The 25,445-nt window shown below is 46.3% G+C and overlaps 2 protein-coding genes across 4 annotated transcripts in view; one reads left to right on the forward strand and one right to left on the reverse strand.

The window, feature by feature from the left end:
- Positions 1-23,777, reverse strand: part of HEATR4 (HEAT repeat containing 4) — a 35,210-nt gene extending 11,433 nt beyond the window's left edge. The window contains exons 1-15 of the mRNA XM_032623917.1: positions 22,834-23,777; positions 21,704-21,894; positions 20,539-20,679; positions 18,599-18,802; positions 17,110-17,253; positions 12,974-13,153; positions 11,936-12,096; positions 11,189-11,293; positions 9,009-9,127; positions 8,133-8,313; positions 7,498-7,567; positions 6,467-6,656; positions 5,709-5,787; positions 4,213-4,372; positions 2,743-2,801 (exon numbers count right to left, since the gene is read on the reverse strand). Of these exons, the coding sequence (XP_032479808.1) occupies positions 2,743-2,801; positions 4,213-4,372; positions 5,709-5,787; positions 6,467-6,656; positions 7,498-7,567; positions 8,133-8,313; positions 9,009-9,127; positions 11,189-11,293; positions 11,936-12,096; positions 12,974-13,153; positions 17,110-17,253; positions 18,599-18,802; positions 20,539-20,679; positions 21,704-21,894; positions 22,834-23,714 (2,865 nt within the window). The 5' untranslated portion in view covers positions 23,715-23,777. The remainder of the gene's footprint in view (positions 1-2,742; positions 2,802-4,212; positions 4,373-5,708; positions 5,788-6,466; positions 6,657-7,497; positions 7,568-8,132; positions 8,314-9,008; positions 9,128-11,188; positions 11,294-11,935; positions 12,097-12,973; positions 13,154-17,109; positions 17,254-18,598; positions 18,803-20,538; positions 20,680-21,703; positions 21,895-22,833) is intronic.
- RIOX1 (ribosomal oxygenase 1) lies at positions 584-23,060 on the forward strand. Of its 3 annotated transcripts, XR_004348627.1 has the most exons (3): positions 584-3,026; positions 3,500-3,676; positions 22,932-23,060. XR_004348627.1 is itself a non-coding variant. In XM_032623916.1 (1 exon), the coding sequence occupies exon 1, from the start codon at positions 650-652 to the stop codon at positions 2,621-2,623; it is 1,974 nt and encodes a 657-aa protein (XP_032479807.1). In that variant the 5' UTR covers positions 584-649; the 3' UTR covers positions 2,624-3,096. The 3 variants fall into 3 exon arrangements, 1 of the variants encoding a protein (XP_032479807.1); XR_004348626.1 differs by lacking the exon at positions 22,932-23,060 and having other exon boundaries at positions 3,500-4,111; XM_032623916.1 differs by lacking the exons at positions 3,500-3,676; positions 22,932-23,060 and having other exon boundaries at positions 584-3,096.
- Positions 23,778-25,445: the final 1,668 nt, after the last annotated feature.

Here is a 25,445-nt window from a genome sequence, read left to right on the forward strand (position 1 = left end):
CGATGCCATCGCAATGTCTGTCACTTACTAGTCAGTAAACATTTGTTAAATTAAAAATATAAAATAAAAAAGAATACAAGTAGAAAAGTCTGTAGCTTCATTTTCAGGGAGAGAGCAATGACTGAAAATTTGTAATGGAGAGGGGAGGAAGGGAAGTTAGGCGGAGGAATTTAGGACTTCAATCAGTCTGTAAAGAGACCCAGGTGGATCGAAATTTGAACCTAGAACTTTGCCTGAGGGCATTCCTTGAAACCAAGAATTGTGCGCTTTCTCATGCAGAGCTGCTGGGGAACGTGTTTTTCAGAAACGGGGACCTCCCGAGGAACACTGCAATTTGCAGACACTAGAAGGAAAAAGTTCAGTAGCTGACTTTCTTTCTCCTGGAGTCCCTGGCAACTTGATTTGTAAACTGCCCCCTAAATATGGAATCCGTGTTAATTTGGCAGGGACTCTACCGCTCTAGCGGGAAGCCATGCATTGAATTAACATTTTCTAAAGGGGCCAGCCGGAGGCGCCGATGGAAGAATGGTGGGCGGGGACAACCCAGAGGCGGCTGGAGGCCCACCCCTTTCCCAGAGTACACTGCGGAAGCCGACTGCCTGAACCGGCTTCTCGCCATCTCCCGCTGGGCTCGGGAGAGGGTAGGACCATGGACGGGCTCCGGGCTAACGCTGGGCTGCCGAGGCGCGGGCGGTTGAGGCGCCGGCGCCAGCCACAGCCACATAGCGGGTCGGTCCTGGCCCTGCCCCTGAGGCCCAGGAAGATCCGAAGGCAGCTGAGGAGAAGTGTCGCGTCCCGGATGGCCGCGCTGAGGGCCCAGGCGCTGCCGAGCGAGGACTCGGAGGACTCGAGGGTGGAGTCGATGGTGGACGATCGCAGGGACCCGCTGGCTGGAGGGGCGGCGGCCCTCTCGGAGGTGACCCGGCGGGAGCCGTACGGCCACCTCGGGCCCGCGGAGCTGTTAGAGGCCTCGCCCGCGTCCCGATCCCTGCAGACTCCCCGCGCCCTGGTGGAGGCGCAGACCCCATCGGCGCGCTTGGTGGAGGCGCAGACCCCGCCGGCGCGCCTGGTGGAGGCATCCGCCCTGCCGGCACGCCTGGTGCAGGCCTCGGGTCCCCCGCCGCGCTTGGTAGAGACCTCGGCCGTGCTGTGCTCTGCCCAGCACTTGGCGGCCGCCCCGCCGTCCGTGGCTCCAGCGACGCTGTCGGGGCCGCAGGGGGAAAGCGCGGGCGGGGAGCTGCCCTGGGACTCCCCGCTGCAGCGCGTCTTGGCTGAGCTGAACCGCATCCCGAGCAGCCGGCGGCGGGCGGCGCGCCTCTTCGAGTGGCTCATCGCGCCCATGCCGCCCGACCATTTCTACCGGCGCCTATGGGAGCGCGAGGCTGTGCTGGTGCGGCGACAGGACCACACCTACTACCAGGGTCTTTTCTCTACCGCCGACCTGGACTCAATGCTGCGCAACGAGGAGGTGCAGTTTGGGCAGCACCTGGACGCCGCGCGCTACATCAGTGGGCGGCGCGAGACCCTGAACCCACCCGGCCGCGCCCTGCCCGCCGCCGCGTGGTCCCTGTACAGGGCCGGCTGCTCCCTGCGCCTCCTCTGTCCGCAGGCTTTCTCCACCACCGTGTGGCAGTTTTTGGCTGTGCTCCAGGAGCAGTTTGGAAGCATGGCAGGCTCCAACGTTTACCTCACGCCCCCCAACTCGCAGGGCTTTGCCCCCCACTACGACGATATCGAGGCTTTTGTGCTGCAGTTGGAAGGTAGGAAACTCTGGCGGGTCTACCGACCGCGGGATCCCACCGAGGAACTAGCCCTGACATCCAGCCCCAACTTCAGTCAGGACGACCTAGGAGAGCCGGTGCTGCAGACGGTGCTGGAACCTGGAGATTTGCTCTATTTTCCCCGAGGCTTCATTCACCAAGCCGAATGCCAGGATGGAGTGCACTCTCTGCACCTGACCTTGTCCACATACCAGCGCAATACCTGGGGCGACTTCCTGGAGGCTGTACTGCCTCTGGCAGTGCAGGCTGCAATGGAGGAAAATGTGGAGTTTCGTAGGGGACTGCCCCGAGACTTTATGGATTACATGGGGGCCCAGCATTCGGAGTCTAAGGATCCGCGAAGAACTGCTTTCATGGAGAAAGTGCGGGTCTTGGTTGCCCGCTTGGGACACTTTGCCCCTGTCGATGCTGTGGCTGACCAGAGAGCCAAAGACTTCATCCACGATTCTCTGCCCCCTGTGTTGACTGAGAGGGAGAGGGCACTAAGCGTTTATGGGCTCCCAATTCGCTGGGAGGCTGGGGAACCTGTAAACGTGGGGGCCCAGTTGACAACAGAAACAGAAGTGCACATGCTTCAGGATGGTATAGCTCGGCTGGTGGGTGAGGGAGGCCATTTGTTTCTCTATTATACAGTGGAAAACTCCCGAGTTTATCATCTGGAAGAGCCCAAGTGCTTGGAGATATACCCCCAGCAAGCTGATGCCATGGAACTCCTGCTCCGCTCCTACCCAGAGTTTGTGAGGGTAGCGGACTTGCCGTGCGACAGTGTGGAGGACCAGCTTTCCTTGGCGACCATGTTATATGACAAGGGGCTGCTGCTCACCAAGATGCCTCTAACCTGAACTAGTTACTCCTTGACTGCCAGAAACAAGACAGTAGTGATTCTCTCCTACCACCACCACTTTTCTGGGGGGGGAAAATTCGTTCTTACCTTAATAACCATCACTGTGCTTACATTTACCTTTATGACTGCTTCAATGTCACAGAACTCAGACGGACTTCTAGGAAACACCACCTCATCTAGGCACAAAAGTAAAAGCAGGAGTTGGAGGTGGAAGAAGGAGCTTGTTCTGAAGTACCCTTGATTCCTGATCGTTTGAAAGTACCAACTTCATCATCACCCTGAGGCTTCCGTGTACTGTGTGGCATTTGCTGTGTTACTCTGCTTGAGACATTAGAAGTTTTTATTTGGAATTTGCATCCTTCATTTGAGTTCTCTTTCATCAGTTTGGGGGGAGGGTTGGGGTCAGTATCCTGTTTGTTACTGTGAGTCTGTTTGAAAGTTAGAAAAGTTATTAAAATGCCAGAGAATGTTTTCCTTTTTCTAGGGCTAGATTATTATGTGGCATGGTCTGAAGAAACATGGGAGGAGGGAGGTCGATAGGGAAAATCAACAGCTGAGGTGAAAGGTAACTTGGGACGGTTGTAGGATTGGGGCCAATTCTGCAACTTTGGGGGTAATTTATTCATTTTAATCATGTTACTCGAACCCCAAACAGCACAATCCTATTACAAAAGTTTTGAGTATATTATGTTTTTAAAAGTGTATTAGGGTTTTGCTCAGTGCTTGCTTGCATCAGTGGCTGGCACTGCTCCCAAAGAGACAGAATGTCACCTAGTTGTGCTGTCATAGGCCTCAGTCAGCCAACTTGTAGCAAGCTGGCCATGAGGGAAGGCTGGTGTTCAAGTTACTTTCCACTCTCATTTTTTTCTGGCAGTTGGAAGAAACTTCCCCAAATCTGGCAAGTGAATATTCTCATGGTTGGTGGAAAAGAGCCTGGTGTACCGGCGAGAGCACTGGACTTGGAAGCAGAAGACCTGGGTTTGGGGTGGTGGCTGGTGGGCAGCTGGCTGAATGACCTGAGGCTGCTGCTGCGCCCGGGCACACTGACTTTGTAAGTATGTTTTGGTACAGCTTGATGTCTACACCTCATCATTTAGGTTGTATCTGGAACTTTTAAGATCCTTTCACCGTAACTGATAGGTTGAGTTATATAAAGCTGAGAACTTTATGAAATCGTTTTTTTTTAAAGTTGCAAAAGCATAGATGTACGTATAATCTCACTTTCCAGAGGTAATATTACTATTCAAGGTTAAGCTTCAAGGATTTTTCTGAGTGCTTAACCAGACGTACACACGGCAGTTTTTTGTTTTGTTTTTCTAAGGCGTCCTTTTTTTGACCTAACTTTCAAATTGGTTCGATAGAATTACATCATTCTTATTTTAAGGGGCAGATAGCAAATCAGAGCCTGGGGGAGGGGGACAAGGAAAAGATAACAGAAGGACTGAGAGGATGGTGGCCTAGAAGAAAAGAAAGTGTCCTTTCCTGGCTCTCATCCTACAGGGCTCACAACTAAGTCGCCAAACATCCAGTCACGAAAAAGCCTTGTTAAAGGAGTCAAGGCATAGGATTCACCCCTAGAAAACTTACCCTGAAAAGCTTCTTGGAGAAAAGTATGGAATTTCAGTGGTTTTTGCCCCTGTTTGGGTTGCATGTAAACACGTTTTGCTTCCTCCTTCACTTTTCCTATGACTGTCTCAATCTTGAATATTTTCTGTATCAACAGTTCCTTTTGGCTTAGTGTTTGAATCTGAATCAGAACAAATGTTGAAAAAAAAGCTATACTAGGCTGTAAATCATCAAAAAGCGTTAATAAAGTAGGATTGCATCATGCTTATTAGTATTAGGTGGTACGTAAATGCCTGAGAACATTGTTCTCTGGTGATATTGGTTGGATATTTTTCACATGTTATTGAAAAATTTACTTTAGCTTTTTGGGCATGATGAAAGGAATCTGCTAAGAAATGCTTGCTTGATGTGAAATTGGTTTTGTGAATTATATGAAGAATCTTTTGCCTTTTGTTTTTTTTTTTTTTTTTTTGCGGTACGTGGATCTCTCACCGCCGTGGCCTCTCCCGCTGCAGAGCAACAGGCTCCGGATGCGCAGGCTCAGCGGCCATGGCTCACGGGCGTAGCCGCTCCGCGGCGTGTGGGACCCCCGCCCCGGACCGGGGCACGAACCCGTGTCCCCTGCATCGGCAGGCGGACCCCCAACTACTGCGCCACCAGGGAAGCCCTCTTTTGCCTTTTTAAAGTCCTTTTCCCTCGATTTTTCATCTCCTCTAACAGCTTTGAAAAATTAGAACCACCTGTTCGGTTAGAGTTCCTTTGGTGAAAGAGCCCAGATTAGGAATTAAGGAAAGTTTAGAAGGAAAAAGAAAATCTAGGAACTTCCCTGGTGGCGCAGTGGTTAAGAATCCACCTGCCAATGCAGAGGACATGGGTTTGAGCCCTGGTCCGGGAAGATCCCACATGCCACGGAGCAACTAAGCCCGTGCGCCACAACTACTGAGCCTGTGCTCTAGAGCCGGCGAGCCACAACTACTGAAGCCCGTGTGCCTAGAGCCCGTGCTCCTCAACAAGAGAAGCCACCGCAGTGAGAAGCCCGTGCGCCGCAACGAAGAGTAGCCCCCACTTGCAGCAACTAGAGAAAGCCTTGTGCAGCAACGAAGAACTAACACAGCCAAAAAAAAATAAGTAATTAAAAAAAAAATCTAGGGGGCCTATTCCAGTCCCTCATTCCTTCTTTATGCCTATCTGCAAAAAAGAAAGAACTTGGGTTTAGAGGATGGTGGGGAAAAAAAGGGAAGGAAAGGAAACAATATTTCAGAAACAGCTTATTTTGAGGGCTACTTGATAGGACTAAGGGGATTTTTGCTTTGTTTTACTTTTTACTAGGAGGATTTTATAATCCTATCTTGCACAGATGTATTTTGTATCTTCAAGTGAGATATTGTATCTGGGGCTGTAGAAAGTATTTCTGTGTTGGGGAAGAGGGTATGTACATGCTTAGGGGGAAAAAGGGGCCTGAGGAACCCTTGTGAGCCCTGAATTTTTTTTTGAAAACATAGCTTGTACTTATCTACCCTGTTCTTGATCTTCTGAAGCATTTCTTGGTTTCCTTCATTTTCTAAGTTGAGTATCTTCATTGCATGGTGAATTTCTCTGAAAGGTAAGAAGGACTTCTTAGGCTGTTCTTCCTATCCTTAAAGCATGGAGGTGGAAAATACAGAACTTGGAATCACACAAGAATCCTAAGTTCCAATCCTAACTGCAGTTTTGCTGACCTTTATTTGCAAAAATTGTATGATGCTTAGCTTGTAGGTGTGTTCTGTAGTTTTTGAGATGATATACTTGAAGGTACTAGTAGATATTATTTATTGAACACCTTTATGACAGGTACTAACATGTTATCTCATTAATCATCACCACAGACCCATAAGGCAGACTGCCGTCTGCGTTTGATACATGAAAAAATGGGCTCAGAATTTAAGTAACTTACCCAAACTCACAGAGCTAGCACATGTCTGAGCTGGGGTTCAAATCCTGGTCTTTTTGACGCTAAAGCCTATCGTCACTAAGTAGGCACTTGATAAATGTTAGTTGAATAAAAAAGCCCACCTGGGATGATGAACAAGTACGTAAACTACATGAGCTTGACTTTTAATCTAATTCAGGCCAGTTTTTCTGTTACCCACTTGCTAAGTAGATGAATGGCCCAGGTGAGCCTGTGCTTCTTACAGCCATTAAGCAGCCTGGAAAGGCAGGCACATACTCTGTTAACAAGGTTGGGAGAGTTGGCAGTACAAGAGGTCACGGCAGGAACCAGAGGGTTAGTGCTTACTTTAGAACAGCATCATGGTTCTCTAGGAGCAGCACGTCTAGGAAGGTGTCCCTGACTCGGTCTCCTTGAAGTTTGAGGGCTAGGATGCTACGGCAAGCCTCTAGTCGTACACCTGGTGATTCTTCATAGTGGATAGCCCAGAGCAGGAGGTCTGTCAGTTGGGGACTCACGTGGCCAATTTGTCCCAAAGCTGCAGAGATTAGAGGGCAGCATGTTCCACTGTCACTTAAGATTGAGTTTGTTATATCCTAGCATCTAGAAATGGCCTTATTAATAAATAATAATAATAATAAGGTATAGGCAACCACTTGCTAAATTAAATATTGCAAATACTAAACTAAGTATTTTGTCTTTACCTTCCCTTTTAGATGACAATTACCATTAGAATTTTAGGAATGGGTTAGAATAGGACATTATCCCCAGAGAATTCCCAGAAGGGGGGTATTCCATGCCATCCTTGTCCATTAGGATGTGAGAATATACTAATGTACCTATTTATCTAGGAATGAGATATGGGATAGATAACTCAGAAGACCAACCTAGTCAAGGCAGGGTAATGGGGAAAGAAGGCACAATTACTTCGCAGTTTAACCCAGGGCTGATTCTTAAAGGGACCTGTCAGAGAGAAACAATGCCAAAAATCCCTGAAAAGAAACTCTAGGAAATTTGAGGGCAGGATTTTAGGTTTGTAGCAGTCTTGAATCTGGTCTGACTTACAGAGTCCTGTGGTTGAAACCTCCAGAGAAAGTAAGTATATCCAACAGTGGATACCTACTTGGAACTCATACCTAATTCTGTTGGCAGGGATTGTCCTGTCAGCCCTTTGCCTTAACGCGTTTGACATAGACCTAGACGCCTTAACTAAAAATTAAAAAGAACAAGAAAAGAATCTTTAATTTCTTAGGCAAGGAACTTCTGAGAAGCTGTGATTATCCCCTCCCTTACACTCTACTCTCTTCCTAAAGAGATTCTGGGGATCATCTATACTAAAATACGGGAAGGTTGAGGAGCTGGGGCCACTCCTGTAATACCTCGAATGGCAAAGGCCTTGATTTTCCAGCAGGGATCTCTCTGTATGAGATTCAGAAGGCATTCAAGGACCTGGGATGGATAAAAGGCAGTGCTGAGTGGAGAGAATCAGAGCAAGAATGAACCAGAGACAGGGACCCCTCTTGTCTAAATGTGCTTTAACTGGAAAAGTGGCCTTCTATCAAATCTAGTGAAAAAATGAGCTGGAGCCAGAAGTACTGGCTTAGGCGCGGAGTGCTCTTATCTCCTCTCTGTAGATTGATTTTCCCAGCTCACAGATCTATGGCCATATAGGCTTCTTTTGAATACCTCCATCCGGTTTTCCACTAATAACTAGGGATTATAACTCGATTCACTGGAGTCGATCCCTAAGCCTATCAGCACCCATGTAATGAGAAGCTAGTTAACTGAGGTGAGAACAGGATTCAGGGGTGTGCTCTAAAGTGAAGTCTAGGCTGGCTTGGAGCTAAGTGTGGTCCAAACTGTTGGTGTGGCCTATATATCTCCTCACCTTCCTGGTTCTGATCTCTCATTCTGTGTCCCCACAGAATGGTGAGTATGCTATGTACGAATGAAGCACAGGGTAATGCCCTCTTGGGTTAATCAGGTAAGATGGGTCCATGTCTCCTTGACTCACCATATTATCATGGATCTGCAGGGCACCAGCAGCCAAACAAGCTGCCTGCCGAACTGCCGTGAAGTCATCAGAGAAGCAGTTCAGAAAGCTTGGGAGAAGCTTGGCAGTCATGAGCTTGAGCCCACGAATCAGGGAGAGGGCTTCCACACGCTCCTGGAAGTTTCCTTGGCCCAGCTTGACTCTGTAAGGCACAGGTGCTTTTATTTTCCCTCCTTAAACTTTTGGTCCCTCTCCCTACGCCCACCCCCAGTGCCCTCAGGATAAAATCCAACTTCTGTAGGCTCTCCATTATCCATTCCCACCCTTTCCTACTTAGCCTTTAAGTTTCACCAGATAGACCTCAACTGTTTTATTTACTTGAATCCCTATTACCTAGAGTATGCTAGGTGCTAAACTATGTTGAATGACTGAATAAAGGAAACTTTAAACGTGGATCTCTTGCTACAGTCAAGTTCTCTTCCCCACTGCCCTCACATGTGCCATGTTCATTTCTGTATTTGGCTCCCAGTGTGGAAGGTCTTACCTTCTCTCTGCCTACGTAGTCTTACCCATCCTTCATGAAACTTGACTTTGCTAGGCATTTGTGTATCTTGCCTGTATAATCAGAATCATGGCATACATTTGAACTCTCAAACATCTAAAACAGTGCCTAACACCTAGTGGGCATTCAATTAATGATTCTTCCCTTAGCTACATTGTTAGTGTCTGTAGGGGCTGTTAATGTTTTACTTTATTTAAAAAAAAAAATCCTGCAATGGGATCTATACAATGCAGAGCAGACAGAGCAGCTTAACAAATGCTGGCTGGCTGGAGCCCACGCTCCCTGTACACGTTAAGAATAAAAAAGCTTCTTTCTCCATGTTGACAAGGTCTTACCTGATTGTGTCATGCACCTCTTTCCCAAGGCTCATTTGCCCCAGAGCTTGGGCAGCTGCTTGTCTCACTTCCTTATTCCAGTCACTCAACATCAGCTGGATCAACTTATGTTTCATATCCTACACATAGGTGTAATAATTAGCTACCATTTATTACCAAGTCAATTTTGTACTTGACACTGTGCTAATAAGTATTTTTACGCATCACGTAATCCTCCCAAACAATCCCATAAGGCAGATATGACCATTTATAGGTGACAGAATGGAGGCTTAGATTTCTTGCCCAAGGTTAACCTGTTGAGTGCTGGAGCCAGGACTCAGACCCAGGCCTGTTTTTGAAGCTTATGCTTTATTTATTCATAAATTTTATTTATTTATTTATGGCTGCGCTGGGTCTTCGTAGCTGCATGCGGGCTTCAATAGTTGTGGCTCATTGGCTCTAGAGCGCAGGCTCAGTAGTTGTGGTGCACAGGCTTATTTGCTCTGCAGCATGTGCGATATTCCCAGACCAGGACTCGAACCCATGTCCCCTGAATTGGCAGGTGGATTCTTACCCACTGCGCCACCAGGGAAGCCCAAAGCTCATGCTTTAAACTACTGTATTATATCGGGGCCAGCATAATCTGTACTTGAGACTCTTAAAATTTGAAAGTGATACATTAGTAGGATGACCAACTCATTCCAATTTGCCTGGGACTTTTCCTGGGTTTAGTACTGAAAGTCCTATGTACTGGACGAGCTAGGACAGTTGGCCACCCTATGTGTTAGTACGTCTCTCAAAGGGAAAGGGACGAAGATTACTAGTTGGTGATTATGTAATGTGCCCAAAGCTATTCTCCCTGCCTGAAACATCTCGCTTTTCCACCCCTATCTGATACCTGATGTTTTCCTGTTCTTTTAGGATTGAACTCAAAAAGCATCTCCTCAGTGAACTCCTCTGCCTTCTGTAAGCAATAGGAAATCTCCATAATACTTTACAGCTACTTCTGTTATCTTTGCATCCCCAGTGGTAGCATGCTGCCCAGCATGTAGGATGTGGTCAGAAACTGCTTGCTTACTGAATGAGTGGAAGGACTGATGGACACATTGCTTAACCCCAGCAGTCTGATGTGAAGTTCTCATCTTTACCCCGTCCCCTGCTTGCTCTGCATGGCTTTTTACTTTCAGTTGGCCATCCTGAGTAACAAGTGCTGAGGAGGTGAATGTGCAAATTAATCAGATGTTGTTAAAATGGTGTTGTTAAATTCAGGTTCTGATTGAATTGACCAGAGGTGAGATTTTTCACTTCCAGCAAACTCCCGGGTGATACCTATGCTGCTGGTCCAAGACTTTAGCAGCAGGGTACTACTATGGCAGTCGAGGCAGAATTAACCCAGACTAGAATTATACTGATTACACTGAATGGCCAGGTTTTGTGCTTCCCACATCAAAATGTGAGGGTCAAGATGGAGGGTGCTCTCTTCTCGTGGGAATGGCAGTGTTCTGGGCCATTTTGGAGTTACTTAGTGTTATAAGGAAAAGATAGTGGCACATAGGAAGAAGGGAAAAATCCCATCTGGACAGCTGAAGTTGATTTTAAAATAATGGCAAGAAGGAGGTCAGGTGAAAGCCTAAATGATGGTCAGGGTTTCCCGTGCCTGGAAGTCTTTTTTTCAGTTCTGTCCCAAGTCTTGCTCAGCTGACCCACACTCCTTCCTTCACAGAACTTTAACTGATAGGTTCAGCCCACACTAATCTCTCTCTGAAAAGTTTTGAGTACATTACATTTATCACTTGTTCTTGAATCATTTGTGTATGTTAGTCTTGTTACTCTAATGTCAGGTTTTTGAAAGTAGGGACAGTATTGACTGATACTTATAAAAGTACCTTGATGTGGAGGCAATGTCAAATTACTATAAAAGTTTCTAAACTTTTCTCTTTTTTTTTTCTTGCTTACTTCATTGTAGGTAGGTTACAAACAGTTTGTGGACTGCCACCAGGCTGAGAAGCAGTGTCTTAAGTAATAGAACGATATGCTGGCATTTGAAGAGAATTCTGGGTTAGGAGTAAGAGGTAGCAGTATGGGAACAGAGATCTGTTTGGCAAGAATGGGATACTAGATAGCAGCAAAAAGTGGAAGAGCTCCCTAGCTCAGTTTTGCTTAGACTTTCTGTCCTGGAAACACAGGAAGAGAAGGCTTACCACACTGACATTTCCACCAATCTGGGAGAGAGCTCTGCAGGCTATAGTCCGGTCTTTCCATTGATGGCTATTCAGCTCCACGGCAAGCATGGTATGTATCAGGGTCTGAGGAAATGGAAGACGTGTATGGATATCCGTGATCACTTTTAGAGATGCTGGGACCTTGAAGAAGTTATATCCTAACCTGGCATCCAGCATAGTTAATGTCACAAACACATGAGATGCCCGTTGCTAGCAAAGGAGAGTGGGTTTACAATGGGGCACTCTTCCATCCAAGCCAACTGATTTCTGGGGAACAAATCAGGGAACAATATACAGATTTAGTAATCTGAACAGAAAATTCCTGGGACATTCTCTTCTTAATTTAACTATCTTTCCCCCTAAAATGATTTGTATATGCCTCAATCTGTGAGTTTCACATTTCTACTGGAAGTAAACAGAATTGTAGGTCTGTGTAGTTTTCAGTGGTAAACTTCTAGCAGAAGCAAATTCTGCATATCACAACTTTTCTTGCCTACACAGTTAGAAACCATCTGCAGCCTACTTTTCTCACCTTTCTCAGCTAGCTGTTGTCACTCTTCCTTGTGTACACGCCGGTTCACCCACACTTAGTCCGGTTTTACCTGTGCTTGAGATTATCCCTACCCAACCACCTGCATTTTCAGTTCCTTACATGCACCGACCTCAAAGACCCAATTGTTCCCCCCAAACTCGGTTTCTTCCTCTGACCCTGTAATGGACACATACTGTCTTCGCACTTAGATGGCTCAGGAGCATGCAAGACTGTTGCTCAGTGTCCTCATTCTTCTTGTTAAACAGCTGATGGAGGATCCTCGTAATCACGGGGTAAGTGGCAGCACCTTCCAGAGCCAGGCACTGAGCTGCAGCCCAGCTGTCCACGCTATTACCTGCCACAGTGGGGTGAAAAAGGAGTCCAGAATGGCGATCTCTTCTCCCCACAGAGAGAGAGCAGCCTTTGGGTTGGTACACAAGGCTGCTACCTGCCTGATATCTCACTTCCCTCTGCCCCCTGTCTCGAAATTCAATCCCTTATTTAAATCACATTTAAATGGATTGTATCAAGGTTCTAAATATAGACTGAAAATCTTAACCTGAAAAGTCAAATCCTAATATGTTTTTGTTAGGTAACAGCAGGAAGGCACTTCCAGCCTGGGTGAGAGACACAGTTGTCCCTCTCACTAGAGATTGGGAAGTCTGTAGTGGAGGCTTTTTTAAGACAGATGAATTAAATTGTTGAGTATCTCCGTGCCGAAGGCCAAACTGGTCAGCCAGTTGTCCTCCACCCCTGCCGCCACGCAAGGAGCAGGTACATCTTTCAGACAGCATTTGGGCACCTTGGGCCTATCATCTGACAGAACCTTTTTGCTTGTGTTACTCCAGCAATGCTTGTGGACAATGCCTATAATTTAATGTGCAAAAATGGAAGCAAGATGTGTTCAAGTGGTGATTTAAAAAAATTTTAGAACGTATTCTTTAATATTACATTATCTTTTCGATTGAAAATCTGGTTTATGAAAGGGGACATGGTTTTTGTTCAAACGCACCTATGAAACGTTTAGCCCAGGTACCACTAGGTGGCAGTGTACCTATTTTGTAAAGTACCTGGGAAGAACAAATCTCTGAGTATCTAATGGAATCCCAGGCCCAATACAGTAGACATCATAGAGCATGATGGTGGAGAGGAAAGGATTAGGAAAAGCTGATGGTGAGCTGTCCTCTCTTTACCCCATATTTCCAGGTCAGAAGTAACAAGGAGTTACTCACCCTTCAAAAGGGCAGTCTGCATGATTTCCCGGGCAAGAAGATTATGTGACTGTATGGCATATTGGCATACTGCTGCTGCCATCCGCACATTGGCGTTCTTGTCACAAAGAGCAGCCTTTAGGGGGGCCTGTAGAACCTCTGGCAAGTCCTGGATAGATGGAGCTTTGACGGTTTCCTTGTCTGTGATCAAAAGAAAGCCAGTAAGAGGGTGCTAGCTAGCCCCTTTGCTCTTCTCTGAAACAGAGCTTTTTCCTGTAGTCACGTGGTGGCCAACCTCAGTCTCAGTCGCAGGTGCTTACTGCTTCTTAATATAATTAGAGTTTAGCAGAGCCCCTACAATGGGCAGGATTTTAAGGCTGACTTTTGTGCTGGGTATTCCTGTTCCCAATCCTTTATCATCTGGCCTCTACAGAGCTGTATTCAAGCCAAAGGAGAATGTTTCCAGCTAGGCTATGGTGACCATCACCATTAGTTTTAGTGATGAAAATCAACCTATTTATATGTTTTTGTATTTTTAATAATAATAGCAAATATATTTAGGTAGTGCTTTGCTGCTTATATAGTGTTTCATATTCATTATCTCATTCAGTCTTCTAACCCTCATTGAAGTAGGCAAGGCAGGTATGACTGCAGAGCTCACCTGAAATATGTGTATTGCAGGAGTCCTTTCAGGTTTAACTACACAGCCTCACAAGACTATCATAGGCCACGCATGGCACTAATCTTTGGAAGGAAATAGGATGGAAGCATAGTTTGCCAACAGGACATTATCAGGCATTCCTTTTGGTAAGAGTTCTTGAGGTGGTTTGTCTAGCATTCCATGGAGCCTTCGGGGGACAGCTCAGGAGCATGGAATCGATCCCCAGGTATGTGTCTTATGTTCCACCGCAGTTATTATCTCTTTTATAGAACAACTCCATAGATATAATTCCAAGGTCCTCAAAGGGCATGCTTTGACAAGTTACAGCATTCATGGGAGCCCAAAGGATGGTGCCTCCTTCAGGTGTGTGTATTTCACTTTACAGTTCTTCCCAGTCCAGATGTAATTATCAGTCAGTGTTCATTTTTATCATAAGCAATGTTGCCTACAAAGATAGTTCCTATCCTTATCAGGTTATCGGGACAACAGGCAGGCATTTAACTAAAGCTCATTTCTCAAGTAAGAGGGGAAAGTGTTTTGTTAACCTTTTGTCCACAACTAGTTTCATTTTATAGATAAGGAATTTGAAGTTCAGAGAGGTTAACTGACTTCCCAAGATGTGGCAGAGCTAGTTCTATAGCTAAGGTTTTAGAATTTCTGATCTGTCCTTTTTGCTACTACTGTGGGTCACTGTGCCATCTGTTAAGAATGGGCTAGGTGGAAATATGTGCATTTCAGGGGAACAGATAGAAGTCAATTATTTCAAGAAATAACGAGTAAGATAATTTTCTTTGGAAAATTGTGGGGAGGAAATAAGACAAATCAAAATTTAGACACCCAGGGTCTTCCCTGGTGGCGCACTGGTTGAGCGTCCGCCTGCCGATGCAGGGGACACGGGTTCGTGCCCCGGTCCGGGAAGATCCCACATGCCGCAGAGCGGCTGGGCCCATGAGCCATGGCTGCTGAGCCTGCGCAGCCACAGCAGTGAGAGGCCTGCGTACCGCAAAAAAGAAAAAAAAAAAAAGAATCTAGACACCCAGGAAGGGGATCCCATGAAAGGGAATGACAAAGGTATTCTCTAATGTATGTGGAAGATTTGGGGATAAGATGATATCTCTTGCCACCTACTGAAGGTTTTCTCTATGTGCAAGGCACTAACACACATCATCCCATTTAATACCCAAGGAAATAAGCATTTAAAATAAAGAATGTGTACATGTGGAAGCATATTAGCAGGGACATCAAACCAAGTCTGGGTGGTGGGGCAGGGAAGATTCCTCAGAGGAAGTGATACCTTAGCTGAAAATTGAAGGGCATGTATAGAAGTTAATCAGGTAAAGAGGGAGAGGTAGAGTTTCCCAGCAGAGGGAGCAGCAAGTTTGAAAACCTGGAGTTAAAATGCCCATATCTGGAACTCAGAAGACAGGAAATAAGTGAAATGAAACTTTAAAAACCTGACAACTTTGTAGAGATAAAATTAGTTCCCACCTCTAAGAAGTTCCTTGTTTGGTAGAGATGGCAGAAAAGTAAACAGACAATTATGACAGAATGATAAATGCTAGGGCAGAATAATATCAGGATGCTACCGGACTTCCCTGGTGGCACAGTGGTTAAGAATCTGCCTGCCAGTGCAGGGGACACAGGTTCAATCCCTTGTCCGGGAAGATCCCACATGCTGTGGAGCAACTAAGCCCCTGTGCCACGACTACTGAGCCCACACGCTGCAACTACTGAAGCCCATGCACCTAGAGCCCATGCTCCACAAGAGAAGCCACCGCAACGAGAAGCCTGCGCACCGCAGCAAAGAGTAGCCCCCGCTTGCTGCATCTAGAGAAAGACCTCATGCAGCAATGAAGACCCAGCGCAGCCAAAAATAAAAAATAAATAAAATTTTTTTTTAAAAAGGATGCTACCATCAGCAGAGAAGGAAGAAGTATCAGCCCAGGCTTCTCACAAAAGGTGGTATCTGAGAGGGCACTTGGAGGTTAGTAAGAGTTGGTTTTATGTCCTTTCAGCAGCATTTTATAGTTTCTGTCATCTGGGTCCTGTGTCTTGTTAAGCCAGCTCCTTGGTAGATTACAGTTCTGGCTCTTGTAGATGGGAAATTTTCCTTTTTAACTGCTTATTGCTAGCAAAGAAAAAACTGTTGACATTTCTTTTTCAAAAGATTACAGACCATTGGGGAAAATGGCCAAGTCCTTAATTCATTTTACAAGGCTAGTAAAAACTAAAACTTGATAGAGATAGTATAAATAAACACAAAACTACCGATTTCACTTACAAATGTAGTAAAACATTCTAAAATATTAACAAATCAAACCCAGTGGAGTAGTAAAAGAAAGATCCATTAGAAAATAGCTGGTAAAATTCAACACTCATTTTTGTAATAAATAGAAAAGCTCACATGTATGTTGGCATATGTTTGTAAAAGCATAGGAAAAATGGCGGAATGCCAAACTAAACATTGGTTACCCTGGGGAATGGCATGGGGGTGGGATTGGGACTGGGAAGTGAGTTGGGGGAAGGTAATCACCTCTTTTTTTAAAAATTTTTTTGTCTGCACTGGGTCTTTGCTGCGTGCGGGCTTTCTCTAGTTGTGGTGAGCGGGGGCTACTCTTTGTTGCAGTGCGCGGGCTTCTCATTGCGGTGGCTTCTCTTGTTGTGGAGCAGGGGCTCTAGGCGTACGGGCTCCAGTAGTTGCGTGGGCTCAGTAATTGTGGCTTGCGGACTCTAGAGCGCAGGCTCAGTATTTGTGGTGCAGGGGCTTAGTTCCTCTGTGGCATGTGGGATCTTCCTGGACCAGGGATCTAACCCGTGTCTCCTGCACTGGCAGGCATGTTCTTAACCACTGAGCCACCAGGGAAGTCCCACCTCTTTTTATACTCCTCTGTGTTGACTGATAATGACACTTTATATTTCTTTCGTAATAAAAAAAATGTTTAGGAAGCAGAATCTGTAGAATTTATTGGTCAATTGGTTGTGGGAAGAAGAAAGATTTTATCCAGGATGACTCCCAGGGTCCTAGCTCAGAAACTGCATGGATTGTGGGGATGCCAATTGCGATGTGGAACGTGGGGAGGGGTCTATGGAGAGGGTGATGAGTTCAGTATGGGATGGGACATGTTGAGTTTGAGATGTGCTGTCAAAAGAAGCGCTAAAATGGAGTCGGGAGAAAAGTGTGTGCATTCACACACACATACACATACTTTTTGGGTATTATGAATGGGATCTCTCAAGGTAGAACAATGTGAACTTACTTGTAAGCTACTGAGCATCAAAGGGTGATGAAATTCGTGCAAAAAGCACTAGACTAGAAGTCAGGAATTTTAAATTCATCTCTATTGCTGATAAGTTGTGTATATTCGGGCCAGTCTCTGGGTCTTGGTTTCCATTTTGTGAAATGATCTCAGATAAGCTTCAGGGTCTCTGCCAGTTCAAAATTTCTATGGCTCTGCGAATTGCTTATATTCTCAAGCAGTCCAGTTCTGGCTCTCACCTGAGTCCCCCTGGCTGATGGCAATACGGGGCCGTTCTAAAGCAGCTGTGGCACAAGTGATGATGGCTTGGATGCGGATGTCATCATGGATGTCCACCAAGCTCTGCAGCAGGCTCTCTATTGTCTTATGGTGCCACTCGATGACTGTACCATGAGGAGGAAAATTAGAAGAGAACCACCTGGTTAGGGCTAGATATTGTGCTGCAGGCAAGTGACAAGAAGTCCCCTTCCCCTAGGACAATTCAAGCAGAACAGCTCAGAAGAATAAAGGGCTCCAGAGATGGAGTCCTGTCCTGAGGGAAGTTATTTCTCTTATGATCCAAGTACCCTCTTAGGTAGTTCCCAAACAAAGCTCCTAATCCCATCCTATATTCTTTTTTTTTTTGACTTAAATAACTCTTTATTGTTATCACCTGGTAAATAGTTGGTACAATAAAACATAGCGGTTAAGGGGACTTTGTCATCAGACATATCTGGTTTGGAATCGCAATTACTAGCTATGTGACCTTGGACAAGTTACTTAACCTCACTGGGCTTGAGATTTCTCATTTGTAAGATGAGAATAATGCTGGAACCCATTGTATTGAGTTACGTTGAGTGTTAAATGAGTTAACTGGACAAAGTGTTTAGCAAAATGCCTGCAAGATAATAAAGGGCTCACATGTTATGGTTGTGGTTATCATTAGGTTTCCTTGACTTCTAGGGCTCTTCCATCTGGCTTTCAAGGGCTTCTTCCTTTTATTGCTAACTGCTCTCTTTATAGCTTTGGAGCTTTTATTTCGGTGCTCCCACCACCTGTAGGTGCTCCCCACTGGTAGCTTTTACTCAGAATCTTTTTTTCAACTCTTTTTTTGTTTACCTGGACCAGTTTATGTGATGGATCACCTCTCTTTTTCCTGCACTAACTAAACTAGTTTTTCATGTTCTGAAAGCCAGCAGCCCTTGAGTCCTCAAATCTTGCAGCTTTCAACACTCCTTGCTGGGCCCTTCCTCTGTCCCAGGCACTCAGCGTTCTATTCCCATATCGCTGAAGGCAAAGTAAATATACGATAATCCCAAATTTACAAATGAATTTTGGAAAAGGTTTGTATATACCATAGCCAACTGAAGTTTCTTTTGATCACTGCATTTCCATTGTTTGGGCAGCACATTTCACCCTTTCTTTCACGCATCACTTATTGAGTGTAAAGTTTCAGAGGTCAGTAAAGATAGGGTCTCTGCCTGTGAAGAGTTCTCAGCATAGTGAGTTTCCACAAATTACTGATGTAAAACCTGCCCATGCAAAAAGTATCTAGATAAATGCAACTGTCATTGTGTGAAAAGCTCTTTTCTAGTCTAACCTTGATGAGGCAACCAGAGTTTTATGTCTCACAAGAGAGGGATGGATTTTCAAAGATTGAGAAACACTAGTCCAAGGTGAGAACCTCCTCCTTCACAAATAACATGCTGATATGTCAGGACCCCCGCCCGCCCCACCCCCTTCACTCACTGAGAGCCCAGGCCATCTTCCATTCCTGTAGCATCCTCCGCAGGACCACCAGTTCCCAAGTCACGTTCTCCTTCAGTGACTCTGCCTGCTTCTTCAGTCTCCTGGTCTTCATGGGCATGTCCTCCTCACCCACCTGCACCAGCAGATCCTTGGCCGGTATGGGCAGAGCTGTCCAGCGCATGGCCCCTTTCACAGGCCTGCAAGCTGTGCGGGGCAGCAGTATGAGGTATTCTGCCCACTGCCCTAAGCGTGTGTTCCCAGCCAGCATCACATTCCTATTCCTGGCACTAAGGCAAAACAAAACTATCAAGAGCCAACTTTCCTGTGACTATGTAGGAAACTGAGTACAAGTCCCATAGGGAGTTATGACAAGTCCTGACTACAAACATGATAAAGCCATGATGATGGAGCAGAGAAATTTGGGGAAGAAAAGTTGAGATACATATAAGCCTTTTTATAAGTTTAATAAATCTTTAGGAATATAAGTATGTTTATATGTAACAACATTTGCTCATAAAATTCAATATTTGATATATTGCCATTTAAAGTAGAATGTAATTGGCCATTAATTCCTAATTTATTAAGTTTTCTTTTTGATGTTTTTAATTTGGGAGGAGGAATGGTGCTATAAGCTGCTAAGTGTTTACGAGTGCCTTGCTATAGGAATGATTAGTGTCTCCGTTTTAATGAGGCAGCTGAAGCCCTGGGAGGTGACTTGCTAAGACCCAACCCAAGGCTTTGCTACATGCTTTCTTCACTGCTTTATAATCATAGCCCTCAACAAAGAAGGAGGCTGTGTGAGTTTGGTGGAAGCTGCCCACATCTGCCATCATTAGCACCTCCTCTGCTCTAGTGGCTATTGCCTCTAGAGCCAGGCAGCACTAGAGACAGAGGTTTGGGGCTGGTGGGAAAAAGAATGGTTCACTACTGCTGCTAGTTTCTGCACACCAGTGAGCCCATCTGAACGGTGACATTGCAAAAAAAAGAGTCATGGGGAATGGAAACGTAGTCTCTGGAGGATGGGCACTTTTTTTTTTTTGCGGTACACGGGCCTCTCACTGTTGTGGCCTCTCCCGTTGCAGAGCACAGGCTCCGGATGCGCAGGCTCAGCGGCCATGGCTCACGGGCCCAGCTGCTTCGCGGCATGTGGGATATTCCCGGACCGGGGCACAAACCCGTGTCCCCTGCATCGGCAGGCGGACTCTCAACCACTGCGCCACCAGGGAAGCCCGAGCATGGGCACTTTTTGTTTCATAAGTTTATTTCTTGGTTAACTCCTTTCCCTCTACCTAACCTAACTTACAGAATGAAGGATGATGTACTCATGAAACAGAAATTTGAAACACAGGTTGATTCTAGGGCCTGAAGCAGGTATGGGCCTGAGAATGGAGTGGGAGGGTAGAGCCAGCCCAAGGAAAAAGGGCAGAGTGCTAGATCAGGGGTTTGATGTACTTCCTTTGGAAGCATTAAGGTGGGATCTGTCTTATTAGGAATTACCGGCCCTAAACCACTTGGTTACAACTAAGTTCCGTCTCATTTCAGCTGTATGGGCCACAAAGGCTTTTCCTGTTACAATTACTATTTTATAATTTTTTTTTTTTTTGGATACGGGGGCCTCTCACTGTTGTGGCCTCTCCCCTCGCGGAGCACAGGCTCCGGACGCGCAGGCCCAGCGGCCATGGCTCACGGGCCCAGCCACTCCGCGGCACGTGGGATCCTCCCGGACCAGGGCACGAACCCGCGTCCCCTGCATCGGCAGGCGGACTCCCAACCACTGCACCACCAGGGAAGCCCCAACTATTTTATAATTTTATGAGATGATTTTTAGTTAGTAGGAAGGGACTCCCCTAGATGCTGGTGGTGTCCCAGCCTATGAAACAGGGGCCTTAAAGAACTAACCCTACATCCACCTTTACCCCCATTATCAGCTTCGTGCTTACATGGTTCAGGAACTGGCTGGGAAGTCCACCTTTCTGGGGTTTCAGGGAAGACCTTAGATAGCTGCTTGTTGTATCGATGGAGGTTTTCCAGGAAAATCTGGTCTCTCTTTGCACCTATCTGGTGGATGATCTGGACTTTATCTGTGAACAGATAAATAATGAGTCCCTAGAACCCACCTCCTTCCTCTCTTCCTGGGTTTTTGGTCACCAGGATCAGCCGAGTTTCCTTTTGCCCTACTCTAAAGCCTCTAGGACTCATGACTACCATGCTCTGAGGGCATCCCTTGAAGGTGACTGTTGCTTGGAAGTATGACCTGGTGGCCTCATAAAAGCCTGGAAGCCAAGTCAGAACCTAACTTACAGGCATTGTCCCCTATGAAAAGCTAGATACTAATGAAGGGTTACCTAATTCATCTCTTATCAATCATAAATACCTTTGTCTGAATAATTTTGTTAAACATTTTAAGAAGACTTTCAGTTGAAAGCAGTTTCGGAACAAGATGGGGGTAGGGAAGAATAAACAGCTTGGAACGTGCAATCCTAGATTGTGTACCCTGGAAGCCCAGGCATCTAAAGGATAGCAGGACGGAAGGGGAAGGTAGTGGACATTCATGGGTATTGGGCAAGAAGCACTATATTTCTTGTCTACTTAAAGTGCAATTTTGTTAATATTGTTTTACAAATAAGGTATGTAAGGCTCGGACAGCTTATATAATTTGCTGAAGGTTAGTAGGAAGGGGCTAAGCCAGGATTTAAGCTCAGATCTCTAGAGCCTGTGGTTGTTTTTTCCAACATAGCACCTCATTGGGGGAATTATCTCAGTGAGAGAAGGGAGAACAGAGAAGAGGTAGGTTGTTCCCAAAGCTGAATCTTGCTTACTTTGCAATCCTACCTCCACTACCTCTTTAGTAAACATAAAGGGATAGAGAGAGGGGAAAGAGGAAGAAGAGTTTCCTTCCTATCGGATACCTGCCCCCGTCCCCAGCCTCCACCCCACAAACCCAAAAAAAACCTCACGTGCTAGTAACCAGGAGGTGTCAACATGAACACTTGGTTCATCCAGGGCCTCTCATCCACACCCATGACTGTTTTATCCCCCAGCTACCTTCCACCTCCCTGCTCCATGTCCCCCTAGGCCCCCACTACAGGGCCCCAGTTCCATTACCAAAGTAAATCTCCTGTTCAAAGGTGTTGTCTGTGGAGTAAGCAAACTTTCCAGCTCGGGGATTCACCTGTCGGAAGTGGCTCTGCCTTGGGGGCTGGCAGACGCTCCCCTTTCCATCGATGTCCTCAGCAGTCTTACTGATGCCAGGCATGCTTTCAACTGTCTGCACTTGCGGCAAGTAATTGGGCAATCTTGGAATGAGTGACATGGGGAGAAAAGGGGGGACAGGTAGCTTTAAAACTGGTGCCCTTAGAGGGTGCATGGACTTGGGGAAGGGAACCTGCCTCCTACATTACCTCACTCTACCTATTATGTGTGTGGTTATTTAGTGGACAGACTGTAAGCTCTTTAAAGGATAGGTCCGTGTCGGTTTCATATACATTGCATTCCCAGCACTTTGCAGAGTGCCTGGAAAGTGGTGGCAATGCAATTTATATTTGTCCAATAGATGAATAAATAAATGTTTCCACTTTAGTTCACTTTTAGGAATCAGGGATGTTATAGCTCCAGTCTTCCTTCCAGTTATAAATGAATAGGAAGCAATGTGAGAAAGGTGCAGTAATCCTCTTTTCTAAGCTTGTTTAGTTCTCCATCCTGCTGCCAGTCAGTTTTCGAGTCAGTTGACACACTGGCTCCTTATTCAGACTGAGGCAGGACCAAACTTCATGAGGTCTCTGCCTTCCTCACTCCCACCATGGATTCGTTTCTAGGAGCACCTGGATAGTACCTGGAACAGCAGAATGGCTCAGTCTGCTAGGTAAGGCTGAGAACGCATTCCTTTAAAGGCAGTGGTTCTCAGCTGGGAGCAGCTTTGTCCCTCAAAGGGACATGTGTCAGTGTCTGGAGACATCTGTGGTTGTCACACCTGGAGAGTGCTACTGGCATGCAGTAGGCTGCTGCTAAACATCCTGCAGTGCACAGGACCAGCCCCACAACAAAGAATTATCCAACCTCAGGAGTGCTGAGGTTGCGAAACCTTACTTTGTGGAAATCTTAGCAGGTTGGTGGTGGAGAACACAAGAGGTTAATGTGAGAGTGTGTTCTGAAATAAGGAGTGTGAGGCCACCCAGGAGTCCTTGAAGGGGAGCCAGGGATTCTCAAAGGCGCGCCCGAGGCCCCAGCCAGTCTACCTATAATAGACAGGAAGCAGCAGCTCTGGCTTCTTTTCCTCCTGGGTGGGCAGAAGGACACTTCGATCCTCAAATTCTGCTGTCTCTTCTTCCTCCAGCTGTTTCAAGAGCTCCAGGTCGCTGGAGGAAGTGAGTTCATCCCGGATGTGGCTCCAGTCGTATTGCTGGTGCAAGAAGCTCTGCCACTTACTGGGGGACACCCCAGGCCTCAGAGGACACTTGTTCTGGATCCATCGGGCAGTGCGCTTGTTAAGCTTTTCCAGCATGACAGCCTGCCATGCTCTGGCCTCCTTCTCAGAAGGGGTAAGCCAGGTTTCCCTCTCCTCCAGGTTCACATCTGGAGAAAGTGACAGATCCAGCACGTCTAGCTCCCTGCTTGGATGAAGATTGAGAGGACCAGATGCTTCCTGGACTGCGCTTGCTGGCTTTGATTTCTTCAGCTTCTTAAGATTGGCAGAGCTTTCCGTCTTCATAGCCTGGGAGGTAACCCTTGTCGAGGGACCTGAAAAATCCAGGAACTTGAAGCTGACGGGCTTCTCAGCTCGGGGCTTCCTGACTTGGGGAGGCTGGATGATGCCGTCTGCATCGTAGAGATGGTCAAAGCTGTTTTGGCTGTAAGGAATGCTGGCCAGCCCTCGTTGCTGCACCACCTCCCGAGAAAAGGTGAGGTTTGCAGCTGCCAGTTTCAAATATTGGTTCTTGAGGTTTGCACAGTGCTGCGGGCTGGAGTGGAAGACTGGAGGCACACTGGAAACGGAGGTGCACTCCTCCTTGTTTCTTGGTTTTAAGTAGGAGAAAATCATGCCCCATCCCAGCCGTGGGGGGAGTGACTGACGGAAATGCTGGGAGAGAAAGGTCTTTCCCTTCTCAGTCTTAGTCATTGTTTCCCAGCAAATGCTTCCTTCCACACTGCCTGGTCCAGAGGAGGACCTGGAGGCATGACCAGGCACCTGTTAAGGGGATGGGAAGAACTGGTGAGAGCTCTAGGTCAGTAGAAATTGGTAGCCCATAGCAGTCAGTAAGAAAAGAACTTGGAGAACAGGTAGGGGAGGGGGGAAGCCATGGGAATTAGAAAGACAAAAGAAAGAAATGCTGCAACATTTGAAATGGTCCTTGTTCAGACCTTTGCTTCCAGTTCTCACATTTGTCCCAAAGCTCAGACCCTCATCTCCTTATGAGGGATTACTGCTTTTCAGCAGTATCCCAGGTTTCCAGTTTTTCCCCAAAAGTTGCTTTCTCCCTGTTCAAAGAACTTACAGCGTAAAGTTCAGACAACTCAGCCTGGCATTCAAGGGTTCTCCCTGAGTATGACCCCAGTTTATGACCTTGTCCTGACATGTAACCTCTCCTCTCGACACTCCTAGCTCTTCTCCGAGTGTTCTTCCCTCCACAAGTAGATCTTCCTTCTGTGCCATGTGAAGCCTTTCTTCCATACTTGACACAAATTCTGTCCATTCTTCCAGGCCCAGCTCAATTCCTGCCTACTCCGTAACTCTTTCTTGACCTATCCAGGCCTCCCTGTCATACACAGATTTACAAATCACTCCTAGTCCATTCCAGTTATTTTAACTTTTAACCCTGTGACACCTCACATCGTTAAATATTTGGTTCCTTAACTGCACCGTAAGGACCACGTCTCCAGTCTGCTGTCCTTCAGAGTCACCCAGTACTCTTCCATATTGTTACATAGTCTTCATTGTTAAAATGTTTTACAGCTACAGAATATTTTATCAAATAGGTAAATCACCTTAGCTCTTAATTATCAGGCAAGTTGTTTCCACATTTTAGCTAGCATGGAAAACACTGTAGAGAACAATTGCCTAGAGCTAGTGCTTTTTAAAAATTTTTACTTCCAAAGCACTTCCTTGGCCTAATAATGATAATTGACAATTATGAGTACTTTGCTAAGGGCTTTACACTGGGATGATATTATGGTCTTTACTGCCTGTGGGAAGAAGCTGAGGCTCAGAGAGGTAGGTAAATTACTTCAGATCACATAGGCCATAAGTAGCAGAGTCAGGCTTCAAAGTCAGCTGCCAGATTCCACCCCAGAGCACTTAACTTCTGTGCCACACTGGCTTTGGCTCCCTACCACTCATTTTGTTGGCCTTGCCATTCCCAGGGGCAGGTGACACTGCCCCCCCCAACCTCTGCCCCAAGCATGAAGGTGAGACCATTATTCTGTTGTGCTTAGTGCCAACTCCTGCCTTTCCTGCCCTGTGCACAGGGTACCCCTTAGCCTGGATCTGACTCTTCTCTCTTTCACAACACCCAGCACAGCACCTTCTCTTTTTAGGGCTTGATTTATTCCATTGTCTTCTGTGTATTAAATCTGTCCTCTTGGTGTGTCTTTTTGTTAAGGGTCAGCTTTTACCTAGATGTCACTAGGCCAGAATTAATGACCTAACTCACATTAAATGATTAATGTGATGTCCCTCCAGGAATTTTTGCACATAAGGTTAAATTTAGTTGTTCCATCTCTTCACAGTCACGAAGGCAACATGGCCACCGGGCACTGAGTATTTTAAAAGTCAGAGTAAAAAAATTAGGGCAAGGCTAGAGGGTGGTCACAAGGTGCTGTTTTTCTTTAAACAGTGTCTACTCTCACTGGT

The sequence above is a fragment of the Phocoena sinus genome, chromosome 2 (assembly GCF_008692025.1).
Source record: "Phocoena sinus isolate mPhoSin1 chromosome 2, mPhoSin1.pri, whole genome shotgun sequence".
NCBI lineage: Eukaryota > Metazoa > Chordata > Mammalia > Artiodactyla > Phocoenidae > Phocoena > Phocoena sinus.

Coding starts and splice junctions, on each gene's coding strand:
- RIOX1 (XM_032623916.1), top strand. CDS start 650: ATGGACGGGCTCCGGGCTAACGCTGGGCTGCCGAGGCGCGGGCGGTTG.